At 48.0% G+C, this 13,029-nt stretch overlaps 2 protein-coding genes across 2 annotated transcripts in view; both read right to left on the minus strand.

Annotated features, from left to right (window-relative positions):
* The window catches only part of SLC14A2 (solute carrier family 14 member 2), a 58,985-nt gene extending 48,905 nt beyond the window's left edge, over positions 1-10,080 (minus strand). The window contains exons 1-4 of the mRNA XM_050767983.1: positions 9,788-10,080; positions 8,734-8,914; positions 7,439-7,628; positions 1,485-1,613 (exon numbers count right to left, since the gene is read on the minus strand). Of these exons, the coding sequence (XP_050623940.1) occupies positions 1,485-1,613; positions 7,439-7,628; positions 8,734-8,914; positions 9,788-9,937 (650 nt within the window). The 5' untranslated portion in view covers positions 9,938-10,080. The remainder of the gene's footprint in view (positions 1-1,484; positions 1,614-7,438; positions 7,629-8,733; positions 8,915-9,787) is intronic.
* The window catches only part of HAUS1 (HAUS augmin like complex subunit 1), a 983,957-nt gene that overhangs the window by 487,276 nt on the left and 483,652 nt on the right, over positions 1-13,029 (minus strand). The window lies entirely within an intron of this gene.

The following is a 13,029-nucleotide window of genomic DNA, read 5'->3' on the forward strand; positions in this document are numbered from 1 at the left end:
CAAGTTCTCCTTTTCACAGGCGGGAATGTGGGGGGCATTAAGAAAATCCCCATAGAAATGACTGTCTTAGCTTTTTGTCCCAATGGATTAAGAAAGAAACCCTAAGAAGAAAACTAAATTGCCCAGAATGCTTAATGTAGTAATTTATTTGCAAGCACTACTAAAAAGCAATAAAACAGTACTTAAGCTAAATTAAACTAACTGGTTTTAGTAACTGCAGACTTTGAAACCAAAGAAAGGCATTTACTTCTTAGAGATGTTAAAAATAAATCATTCTGTCTGATTTATTGCTGAGAATAGGAATAAATCACCCTGTTTGAGGGCAGTTGAGAACAGGGTGGTATACACATGTGAAGTCAGGGTCTGGGGGACAAAGGTTCACCATGACAGCGAGCACACAGCAGAGACCCTGAGATGCTCGACAGACCTGCTGTAAATTCATGTGAACTAAGGATCACATGTGTGAATGGCCCAGCAACCCCTCACTCGGTGAATATTTGTTCCTAACCCCCCTTTCATCCTGACCTTCTTATTTCATCTACAATATGAGGTGATTGCCCAGCAAGATCTCAACCGATACTTCCAGTTCAAAGATTCTATGCTTTACATATAAATATTCTGTTCCAAGAAAGCTCTCTGCTTCTATCACAAGCAGGTTTTCAGCTTTTAGGTCTTGGTTAGGCCACATAATAGACAATTCCCATGCAACCTGCGGTTTAATAGTGCATACTGGATTTGGAATGCCAGCATCAAAAACTTCCAAAAAGTACAACCTGCGGCAAGTGACTTAATCTCTGCATGCCTTGGTCTTCCCTTCTGTAAACTGTGGGCAAATGTAGCCGTGCTTAGCACTGCATAAGCCCTGCTTAGCACTATGTCAAGCAAGCAGGAATAACTTAGGAAATGCTGACCTTTATTACTAAGAATGTCATTCAGGAAGATTACCATTGCAATAAAACACAAGTTGTCTTGTTGATTTAAAGAATTCTCCTGGCCAGGTGCGGTGGCTCATGCCTGTAATCCCACCATTTTGGGAGGCTGAGGCAGGCGGATCACGAGGTCAGGAGATCGAGACCATCTTGGCTAACATGGTGAAACCCTGTCTCTACTAAAAATACAAAAAATTAGCCGGGCATGGTGGCGGGTGCCTGTAGTCCCAGCTACTTGGGAGGCTGAGGCAGGAGAAGGGTGTGAACCCAGGAGATGGAGCTTGCAGTGAGCCGAGATTGTACCACAGCACTCCAGCCTGGGTGACACAGCGAGACTCTGTGTCAAACAAACAAAATAGTCCTCCTTATTCCATATCTCCAAATGACCCCCTTGTGTTACAAGAGAACTCATGGGCTTTCACAGTGTCAGACAAGCTAGCCTGGCTGTGAAGGGGCTGGGCCCCACATGTGTATGTCCTGTCTCTGGCCAGTGTAAGACACACAAATGTCTTGGGGCCCCATGGAGCTGTGAGCAGAAAAAATGAGGTGCCTCACCAGGCCATGGCTGTGAAGGTCACAGGAAACAGAAGCCACCAGTAGTAGTCTAACTTCTCTGAGAACACGGAAATCAGCAGTCCCACCAGCATCCCGTTGTACCCATGGAGTCCTGAGGCAATGGCAGACCTGGTGGGGAAACAGAGTAACTTTGCATTTGAAGTTGGTGGTGTTAATGGGCCCCTCCCTCCTGGTGCTTTGAGGATATGCTTCATTTAGGTGATTCCTTTAATAATAATGCTTAGAAAAAAGTGAGTTCGCTCAGTGAATATTGGGCAGTCACATAGCTGCCAGCACCTTTCCTGATAAAACACACACCTGCACCCCCTCCTTGTCTTGCTGATCAACAATTAAAATTATGCACTTTTTCTGTGGCGAAGCTCTTCTTTGCTTATCAGGGGAGACTTAGACTGCTAAGTATAGGGGGAAATATAATAGAAACCTGAGGTGTGACACATGGAAGTTGTGTGTGGGAGTTGGGGAGAGAAAGGGAGAGAGAAGAGAGGGAAGGAGAAAGAGTGTTATGATTACATTGTGTAAAATTCTCTGTAGTTGGCCAGGCACACTGGCTCATGCCTGTAATCCCTGCGCTTTGGGAGTCCAAGGCGGGAGGATGACTCGAGCCCAGGAGTTCAACCAGCCTGGGCAACATGGTGAAACCCCATCTCTGCTAAAATACAAAAAGTAGCCAGGTGTGGTAGTGCATGCCTGTAGTCCCAGCTACTTGGGAGGCTAAGGTGGGAGGATCACTTGAGCCCAGGAGGTTGAGGCTGCAGTGAGCCAAGATCTCACCATTGCACTCCAGTGACAAAGGAAGACATTGTCTCAAAAAAAAAAAAAAAAAAAAAAAAATTATCTGTAGCTGGAATCTGGGTACTTTCTCTCTCTGCATGTCTGCACCAGAGTGAATAAGCTGGTTTAGCTCCGGGTTCCCAGGTGCTCCTTGGTGAGGAATGGCCCAGAAGTGTGGTATAGTATCCATGCACGAGTCTGGCACCTCCTTCTTTATCAGAGGAGAAGCTGGGGTGAGCACCTACAATTCTCCTCTTGATCCTAATAAACACTGTCCTTGACCTTTCTAATTGCTCTGCCGGGTGAGGGGCATGGGTTGTGGGTGAGAGAGGGGTGTGGGCAGCTTGCACTGCAAGACCCCTGCCAAGGAATGACCTGTGTGTGCTTGTGGTCAGTCCCTCTGCACTCACTTTAGTTCTATGAGGGCTGAAGTGTGTCTCTGTGTCTGTTGCTGTGGCCCAGTAACCAAGCAATGTCAAGGAGGCTGTGCATGGAGGCTGCTCAGCCAGTATTTGTTGACTGAACATGTGGGCATGCTAAACCTTACCATGTCTTGGCTGTTCTTGCATGGCAGAAGCTTCTGGAAGCTTAGGGCTCCCTGAGATGCAGGAAGGGAATTCTGGCTAGAGGAGGGCTCCAACCCAGCAGGGGCTGTGGCTTAGGTCTGGAAGGGGGAGGACCTTTCACCTCTGTAGTGACCAGGAGGTCTAGTAACCTAGATAAGAGGAGAGCAGGAGGATGGGAAAGGGGCAGGAGAGCGCATATCTAGGCAGCTTCCTGCAAGAAAGCTGTAGCACAAGGCACATGTGTGGACACTTGTACTAGACACAGGACAAGCTGTGTCATCAGCTGCTCTTGAGGCCAGGAAGATACGGGGGCAGCTGGAGACAGGCAGCAGGTGGGATGGAGGGAGGTGGCAGAGAAGACCACTGGGGAGCACTTCAAGAGCAGAAATCCACGTTTTGGGAGAATCATTATTTTTAGTGTGTTTGCATTTTCTCTACAGTTTCCCTTTTGTGTTTGGTGATATAATTTAGTGCTTTTTTTTGTTTTAATACCAATAGCTGCCCCACTCTGTGGAGAGTGTCCCTCCAGAATTCTTGTTTTTACTAAAACATTGCTGGCTTCTGGATTTCCCTCCCTGACTATAAAATATACAAAATTATGTTCAACACCAATGCCAAAAAGGTCTCCATTCAGACCACATTCCATCAGGGAACTGCAGCGTTGGTGTTGTTGACCTTCAGTTACCATCTGTAAAGTACAGTCTTAGGCTAGTGGGGAACTGGGGGTGGGGACAGCGGGGGTGATTAAAGGGTAGCAGGAGTGGCAGAGGTCATGCTTAGAATATGCAACTGTGGGCCGGGCGCGGTGGCTCACGCCTGTAATCCCAGCACTTTGGGAGGCCGAGGCGGGCGGATCACGAGGTCAGGAGATCGAGACCATCCTGGCTAACACGGTGAAACCCCGTCTCTACTAAAAATGCAAAAAATTAGCCGGGCGAGGCGGCGGGCGCCTGTAGTCCCAGCTACTCGGGAGGCTGAGGCAGGAGAATGGCGTGAACCCAGGAGGCGGAGCTTGCAGTGAGCCGAGATTGCGCCATTGCACTCCAGCCTGGGCGACTAAGCGAGACTCTGTCTCAAAAAAAAAAAAAAAAAAAAAAAAAGAATATGCAACTGTGTCAGTGGTTCATTGTGGACAGCAGTGAGCTCGTGGCTCCTTAGAAGACATGTGTATGGATGTTGTGTCCAGTGGCTACAGCTTTGAGCCTATGGCATAGAACAAGGCACCAACCTGTCAGCAACAAAGCCTAGATCTTTTCTAGGCACTGTGGGTGTATATGGCATATTGGAAACCAACTTCTTCTCCTGAACATGCTTAGAATATAGCCAGAGAAAGAAGAATAAAAAAACTTACAGAACAATTCAGTCTAGTGCTGGGATGTGTTCTGTGGTTGTTCAGAGAGAAAGAAAGGTTCAGAGAGCACAGAGGGAATCAGGAGTGGCTCCCTGTGGGAGGAAGGATTCCAGGGAATGGTAGAATTAGATAGACAGGTACAGCTGGTGTCAGGGATCACAGAAGCAAAAGTACTTAACTAGGGACAAGTGTGATGTTGATTGAGCACTAGGTAGCATAAGACCCATCAAATGACACTTGGGGAGCCAAGCTGAGGGGCTAGGTTTTTATCTGATGCAATTTGTCTTAAATTCTTAATCAGGATGTTTGTGAGGATTAGGCATGCCTGGTGTGCGTCCCCCCTTGTAAAACTGAAGTCTGTGAAGCGACTCTCTGAATGGCTTGGCAAGTTTACCAGTAGATTAATGGTGGGGAGGATAATCAAAGAATCAGAGTGTCAGTGCAGGGAGGGTCTTGGGCTCGTCTCAGCTGGACAGTAGATTATACAGACAGGATAATGGGGCTGGAGGGGGAAGTGCTTGCCTGAGACACACAGCTAAGAAGGCAGTGGGCTGCACAGAGTTCACCCCAGGTAAATTTCAGCACACAGTGATGAAGCAGTGAGGCATGGGCTGATCTGCCAGGGTCCCAGTTCTATGCCAGCTGCCCATGGTTGACAGGTACTTGGGAACAAGGAATAGGAGGCCCACTAACCAAAGCAGACACAAGATCCTGGCTGGAGCCCATTTTTAATCTCACCCACCAGATCTGCACTCAGAAGAATTCAGCCCCTCATCCATCTGACCTCGAATGGCCTCCTAGCATGCTAGAATCGGAGTGGTCCTCCAAGGCCACCCTAGAGGTGCATGAGCAACTTCTCCTCAGGGCCAGGAGGACTCACGGGTTTGTCTCAGTGGAATGAGGAACGTCAGCTGGGCCTGACGTTGGTTACAACACATCCAGCTCTGATTACTTTGGGTTTACCAATGGGCCTCTGGCCATGTTGTCCTCACAGGTACCATGATGGGGACAGCATGACCTTGAGCCCAGAAGATGCAGGTCATGCCTCCAAGCCTAAGTCCTGCCACCCATTGGCTGTGGCACCTTTGGTAGGTATCTCTCCGCTTCCAGTCTCCTTTTCCCCACGTGCAAGATGTGGACTCTGTTGCCTTCACTGTGCCTTGTGAATGGTGGTAAGAGTCACAGCTAACAAGATATGACAGTGCTTCTTAGTTTTTTTTTTTTTTTTTTGAGAGAAACCCACTGTAAGAAATGCATTTTATATTATGACTTAGCTTTCACTTTCTTTCTTTCTCTCCCTCCCTCCCACACACACATCCCCAACATAAACAAAAATTTCACCAAATAATATTTACCATTACCATATATAGACTACTCTCATCAGTTTTATTTTATGCTATTGTTTTAACTTTAAAAGATGCTGCTGACAATTAATTCATGATCTGGAAATGGGTTGGTGATCCCCAAATTGAAAAACACTAAGATAGGGGATAATCCAGTGTTTCCCAAGCATCAGAAGCATCCAGGAGGACCTTGTTTAAAAGTACACACTCCCTTGGCCGGGCGCGGTGGCTCACGCCTGTAATCCCAGCACTTTGGGAGGCCGAGGCGGGCGGATCACAAGGTCAGGAGATCGAGACCACGGTGAAACCCCGTCTCTACTAAAAATACAAAAAATTAGCCGGGCGCGGTTGTGGGCGCCTGTAGTCCCAGCTACTCGGGAGGCTGAGGCAGGAGAATGGCGTGAACCCGGGAGGCGGAGCTTGCAGTGAGCCGAGATCGCGCCACTGCACTCCAGCCTGGGTGACAGAGCGAGACTCCGTCTCAAAAAAAAAAAAAAAAAAAAAAAAAAGTACACACTCCCTGATCCACTGAATTGGCATAGCTATGAGAGGAAGGGGAGGGGTGGACTGAAACTATTTCTTTTTTTTTTTTTTTTTTTTTGAGACAGAGTCTCGCTCTGTCACCAGGCTGGAGTGTTGTGGCGCAATCTCGGCTCACTGCAAACTCAGCCTCCTGGGTTCAAGCGATTCTCCTGCCTCAGCCTCCCAAGTAGCTGGGACTACAGGCATGTGCCACCATGCCCAGCTAATTTTTGTACTTTTAGTAGAGACGGGGTTTCACCATGTTGGCCAGAATGGTCTCAATCTCTTGACCTTGTGATCCTCCCGCCTAGGTCTCCCAAAGTGCTGGGGTTACAGGTGTGAACCACTGTGCCCAGCCTGAAACTATTTAACAACCACCTTAAGTGATTCTGACCATCAGGAAAGTTTGGGAACCACTGGAATAATATATGGCAAAGTCTGAGGAAGTGGTCAAGTTCTACAAAATGTGAATTGTTATTGTTCTTTTTTATTTTTTCTTTTCTTTTCTTGCCTTTTTTTTTTTTTTTTTTTGAAAAAGAGTCTTGCTCTGTCACCCAGGCTGGAGTGCAGTGGCACGATGTTGGCTCACTGCAACCTCCACCTCCCAGGTTCAAGAGATCCTCAGCCTTCTGCATAGCTAGGAATACAGGCATGTGCCACCACACACAGCTAATTTTTGTATTTGTAGTAGAAATGGGGTTTCACTATGTTGGCCAGGCTGGCCTCAAACTCCTGGCCTCAAGTGATCTGCCTGCTTTAAGCTTCCCAAAGTGCTAAGATTATAGGCATGAGCCACCGTGCCTGGCCCTTGTTGTTGTTACTTGACTTTGCACAGCCAGTGCGAGGCCAGCTTCTTCCACATCTGTATCTATGCCTCCTGCTGGCCCTGTTTGCTTCCCTTCCTCAGAGCCCCTTCCCACACTGTCCTCCCCTCTCCTTGCCTTCTCTCCAGTCCCCCATATCAAACCTTTATAGCTAGGAAGTAGCCTCTCTAATCTCCCCAGCACTTGGTGATGTCTGTCTTCTCTGAACTCAATCACATACTGTACCGTATTATTCTGAGACATTCATTGCCTATTAATCTTGTCTCCTTCAACTAGATGGTAGGCTCTGTGAGGGAAGAACAGCTTAGCTATTCCTCTGCACCTCCCTCTGAGACAGTGTTTGCAGAAGTCTCCACAGTCAAGTGAATGTTGACACTGTCACATGCTGTGAGCAGGAGCAGTGTAATTCTGCAAGGACCATCAGTGACCTGCTTAAAGTTGATACTCAGGAGACTTTGGCTGTCTGGGAGGGTCAGGTCGGCTGATTACTCAAGTAAACACCTCTCTACTTTCTGTCCCACGCATCTTGCTAAAATCCCTATAGAGAGGGACCCACCTGTCTTGGCCCAAGGCGAGAGCTGTTAAGGTGGAGACCACTGTCCCCAGGGCCCCAGTGATTGTCCACCAGGGATTCTGGATCAGTAGCCCTATGAAGATGATGAGGCCGCTGAGAGGATTGTTGACGAACATCACCTGAGCAGTCCCTCTCAGGACCCAGTCTATGAACTGGAGGGCAGGGTGCTTGTCTGAAAGAGAGAGAGCGAGCCATCAGCAGGTCCAGCTTGGGCTGCTGTGCTGAGCTGCTGGTTGGCATGGCAACAAAGGAAAACAGGGATGTATAAGCCAGGACACTTCCCATTCAGCCAGGCCGGGCGTGGGGATGGAGGGGTGGGGGTAGAGGGGAGGCTGGTGCCCAGCCCACATCTCTCAGTGGCCCAGCAATCATTCTGCAGTGGGTGGTAGGTTTTGCCATATAGCCAGAGGCACCGTGCTGAGACTAATTTAACGCTGTTCCAGCCATTGGCTTGGTTGGAAAAGAAGCTCTGGGAGGTTCTTTTTTTTCCAAGGGAAATTTATTGGTCCAAAAGAAAGGGTTTTGGAAGGTTGGGGGTGGGGGGTAGGAAATTCTTTTTTCTGTAGTGCTGGATGACTCAGTTGAGGGCTGGTATCTGAGAAGCAGAAAAAGTAGCCTGAAGAAAAGACACTGGGGAAGAAATTGTCGCAGCCCAACTGTGAAAATCAGTACTGAGTCAGGGCCTGGAGGAGGCCAGGTATAGGAGAGGGGCATACATTCTGCCTCGTTTGCTGGTTTGGTTTCCAGGACAACTTGTGCAGGTGTCGGGGCTAGTGGGAATGGAAGAGTGTGGTGTTCCTTTCAGTGTTTAGTTCGAGAAGAAGTTAAAAGGAAACAATCCTGAAGCTTTGGGAAGGATGAAGCCAACATTTTCTTGGCACATAATAGGCACCTAATAAATGGCTGTGCAACAAGTGAATCGAGTGAAGGAACGATCAGTTAACTAGCTTGGGAAATGGCTTATCTGTTGCTAATATGGTTGTCCTGTATCTATTTCACATAGGAACGAGCAATTTGCAAAGAACTAAGATCAATGCATTTAATTCTGAAACCATGAGAATTCCAGGCCAGTAGGGTATATCATATCCCCTTGGAGTCAGCTTAGGGCTGAAGTACCCCCAGCTGTGGACTCCAGCGCTGGGTGAGGTCCAGTCCTGGGTGAATCCACCCAGGGTGAGGGTGAATGAGGGAGGGACCAGCTTTGGACTAAACCGGAGAGAGGGTTGTCTCCCCGGCCTGGCCTGGTCTGGCTGCCTCTGCCCAGGGTATTTTCCTACCTTTCAGCCAGATCCTGTACTCCTTCATGTCACCCGTGAGGTAGCCCACTGCTTTGCAGAGCCTGATGCCCCTTTGGCCTGCTGAGTCCCGATGGGCCACCCCGTCTTCTTTCCTTTTACTCCTTTCATTGGGCTTTTCAATCTTCACAATGTGGCTATCTTCATTGGAAGACCGGAGATCCTTTTAGGAGAAACCAACAAGACATCAAATGATACAGCTTTCTGAGACCAGAGACATTTGGGGATAGAGGGTAGTGGCAGTTTTTTTGATAAAAATAAAGGATCATGAGACAAAGGGTGAAACACATGCCCATTGTCGGCGGCTGCATAGAGTACCCTGTACAAGCCTGCTCTTCCCGGGACCATGCACCTTCTTCACAGCAGGATTTCTTCACTTCGTGCCATGGGTCCCTTTTGGCAGTTTAATGAAGCCCATGAGCTTCTTTTCAGAATAATGTTTGTAATTGCAAATATCAGATAATAGGACTGCAAACCAAACCAATTATACTGAAATACAGTGATAATCATACTAAAAATTATGATATACATGTATGCACAGCAGATCCAATAGTGATAATTTCAAAGTAGTGATTTCAAAGTAGTGATGAGTAAAGATATGGGACTTCCTTACTGCACGTCAGGACAGCTCTGGAAGGCCATCCCAGCAGTCTTGAGTCCCTCTCCACTGCAGCAGTGGCCAGCCAGTCTACCTCTGTGCTACCACCGAGGATGCTAATGGCCTGCATTTCAACAAAGGCCTTCCATTTGGAGACAGTAGGGTAGTTCAGGGAGCAGGTTTAAGGGGAAAGATTTTGGAGACTGGTTGGAAGACTGGTGAGTGAGTGCCTGTATTCTGTATTTGTCCTTAAAATCATGTCTCACAAAACCACACTATCTAAGGCCAGGTAGGACGGACCATGGGTGTCACCATGTACTGACAGTGGCACTTTCTCAGTGTGCTAAGTTCTTTGGGAAGGCAGGAAAGCGGCATCTTTTAATGCCCTTTTCCTATCCCCTCCCTCCCAGGAAACATGCTAGGAGGAACCCTCCTCACCTTTTCTTCAGGCATTTCCAGGAGGGGCAGAGCTGGGTGAGTATCCGGGGATGTCGAGGGCCAGCTCGGGCTGGTAAACTCTGCCTCGTAGAGTTTGTATCTGCTGGAAAGTGGCTCTGGCAGGAGAGGGCTGCTGTGGGGGTCAGACATTCCTTCTGGGCACAGCTGCTTTTTTATCAATGGACTAGACGGAAGGAAAGGGAAAGAGCTAGTGAGTCAGGACGGGGCCCAGAGGGACTTGGCTGAGGCTGGTCTCAGACCTCAGGTCTGTCCTGGGGGTTGGACGGTGACACACGTGGGATCTGCAGCTTTGCTGCCAGAAAGAGTTGAGGCCATTTTTCTACCTCATTACCTTTCAAAATCCTCCCATTCTTCCGAGTCCAGAAGAATGTCCATTTGGTCGATGAAGATATCCCTGACCACTGAGTTAGAATGGAAGTCTCTCTTTTTCTCTCGATCACTGAGTGTTTTTTCTCCGCCTCTCATATTGCCTGTTGTGCCATCCTATTGTGGTAGTTAGTGGTACATGTATTTTCCCCTTGATACGTATACACAGATCCAGTACTGATTGGAGGTGGGGGGTGTCTAAGAGAAACTACTTCTGAATTGCCATGGAGGCTACACTGCTTACAATTGATCTCCAGTCTTCCTTTTCTTCTCTCTACCATTTCCAGTCCCTTCCCTATTTCCTTTCCCCAGGAACAGTAGGAAACACTGGTCTATTCTTCTGCAAGCTGTGTGCATCCCAGCTGAAGGAGCTTCCCTTCATGGGGCTCCTGTCCCTGTACCACCAGGGTTAGGGCTTATGCCATGACTTGCTTTTGGAACATCCTTTGCCTAAGGTCCTCAGTTTCCTGGTTTTGTCTGGCTTCCCCTTGGTAGTGCTGTACTCTCTCCTTCCCATCCAGCCATTTGTGCCATTCTTCTTTAGCCTCCTCCAGCTCAGTTATATCTTATTTATTTATTTATTTGAGAGGTGGTTTTGGACCTGCATGCAGTCTCCTCTCCTCTAGAGCTTTCCCCATTGCTCCGTGCTCCATGCTGTATCCCTTGAGTGTAGGACAGTCTCTCTTAGGACAGGGATTACAGATCCCTAACATGGGTACTACCATTCCATATACTTATCATTCCAGACACTGCTCAAAGATTGCAGGGTTCCCTTCAAAAGGGGATAAAGTCCCTTTTCTAATTTTGCATTAGTTCCATTTCGCTGGGCTATTACCTCTTCTGCTCCTAACGAGAGGAATTCTTACTCTCCACAATTTCTTCTGAGCACCACTCACCTTGCTTGTGCAGAAACCCTTCTTCGAGGCTTATCCCAAATGGCCATACCATCCTCTCCAACTGCTCACTGCTGCGTTATTGACTCTCTGGTCACTGTCTCATTCAATGAAGACTTGAGGTGCTCCTACCAATCATCTTCATCCCCCTTCCAGGAACTTTAAGCAGCTTCAATATCTAGGCAGATAACTCATCATCCTATTCTCTGGTTTCTTAGATCCTTGTCCTTCTCATCTCCAGTGGACCTTTTCACCTCGCCTTTTCAACAGCCGATTTCCACAGTCCCAGCATGGGCTTAATATCACACACACTGGAAATCTCAAAAGTCAGATCTCTCCTCTGGCCACTTCCTCTTGTACCTTTGGCTCACCTGCTCAGATGACCCCTCTGACAGCCCTTCAGCTCCCACAGCCCCTTGTCTTCCCTTCCCTCCTTGACCAACTTAACTTCATGCCCCCTTATGTTACTTCCTCCAACTCTCTTGCTCCTGTCTCCCTCCTTCATGCTTGTATGGTAAAATTCCAGCCAGGATAAACCCAAATGTCTAACTTTTCCATGCTTTCACCAAACAACTGAACATGGCTAGAGAACAAGGGTAATAACTGAGTAGATTGCTTTCACTGTAAGTTGGATTGCTGTCCTCAGGTGAACATTGGGTGCTTCCCTTTTCTCTCTTTAGTCCAGCTCAGTCTGCTTTCTGCTATGGCTGCCTTTGCTGTGGTCTCTAGGGCCTCCATGGCAAGTCCACTTTCAGTCCCCATCCCACCAGGCTGCTCGGCGGTGTTCTGAGAGTTGTTCACCCTCTTTGACACACTCTTTGGCCTTTATTCCTGATCCCCTCTCTGGTTGCTCCTTCACACTGTCTTTGGAGGCTCTTCTTCATGTAACAGGAGCATTTTGCAGACCCCTGTTCCGGGCCCTCTTCTCAGCCCTGGTGCTCCTACCCAGGTGATGTCAGCCCTCAGCATGGCTTCGTATTCCATCTCCATGCCGATGACCCTCAAATCTCACATTTCCAGCCCAGTTTTGAGCACTGGATTAATAGATTTAGTTGTCTACTTTACACTTGCATATAGATGCTCCAAGTACCTTAATTTGCCAAAACAACTCATAATGTTGCCTTCCCAAATCCTATGCTCCCTCACAGGTGACCACCCTAGGAAAAGCTGTCTCCCCCTTCCAAGCTGTTCCTTCAGAAAACTCAGGAGTCACACTTAATGCTCCTTTCTCCTTACTTTCTAAAGTCAACAATTCTGTCTCTAAAAAATATACCTTCACGTTCATGGTCACCAGTTAGCCACTGTCACCTCTAACCACATCTTCAATGACTTTCATTTGGATATCCCTACTTTTTCCCAGGTTTCTCCTCCAAGCCATGCCCCGCAGGGAAGAGGTGCCATATTAATATTCAAATCCACTCATGTTGGATCTCTGCTTAAAGCCCATCATGGTTTCAGATGGAAAACCACCTCTTTGACAGGGTGTGCAAGGCTCTGAGCTCCCACTGTGCTTTAGTGAGTCCCTTGCTTTCCAGCTCCATGACTCCTGGCCCCATGCTGGCCTCCTTTTAGTGCTTGTAAGGTGTTGAACACTTTTCACCTCAGGGTCTCTGCAAGTGCTGGTTCATTGGCTTGAAGACCTTTCCCTCACTCTTCCTGATCAACCCCTACACTTCTGCCAGACTTTGTCTCAATGATCACTTGCTAAACAAACCCTCGCAGATCCACCCACCATGTTCTCCTGTCACATACTCTCATGGGAGGTTTGTATATTTGTATGGTTTCTATCTCCCCATCAGAACTTAAATTTCATGAGGATGGTGGCCTCCTCTGTTCTGTCTATTGCTGCATCCCCAGCTCCTAGCACAGTGCCTGGCATGTAGTAAGGGTTCAATAAATAAATATGGAAGGAAGAGAGGGAGTGGGGAGGAAGGGATTGTGAGCAAGGCTACTGGTGACTGC

Source organism: Macaca thibetana, chromosome 18 (assembly GCF_024542745.1).
Source record: "Macaca thibetana thibetana isolate TM-01 chromosome 18, ASM2454274v1, whole genome shotgun sequence".
Classification (NCBI taxonomy): Eukaryota; Metazoa; Chordata; class Mammalia; order Primates; family Cercopithecidae; genus Macaca; species Macaca thibetana.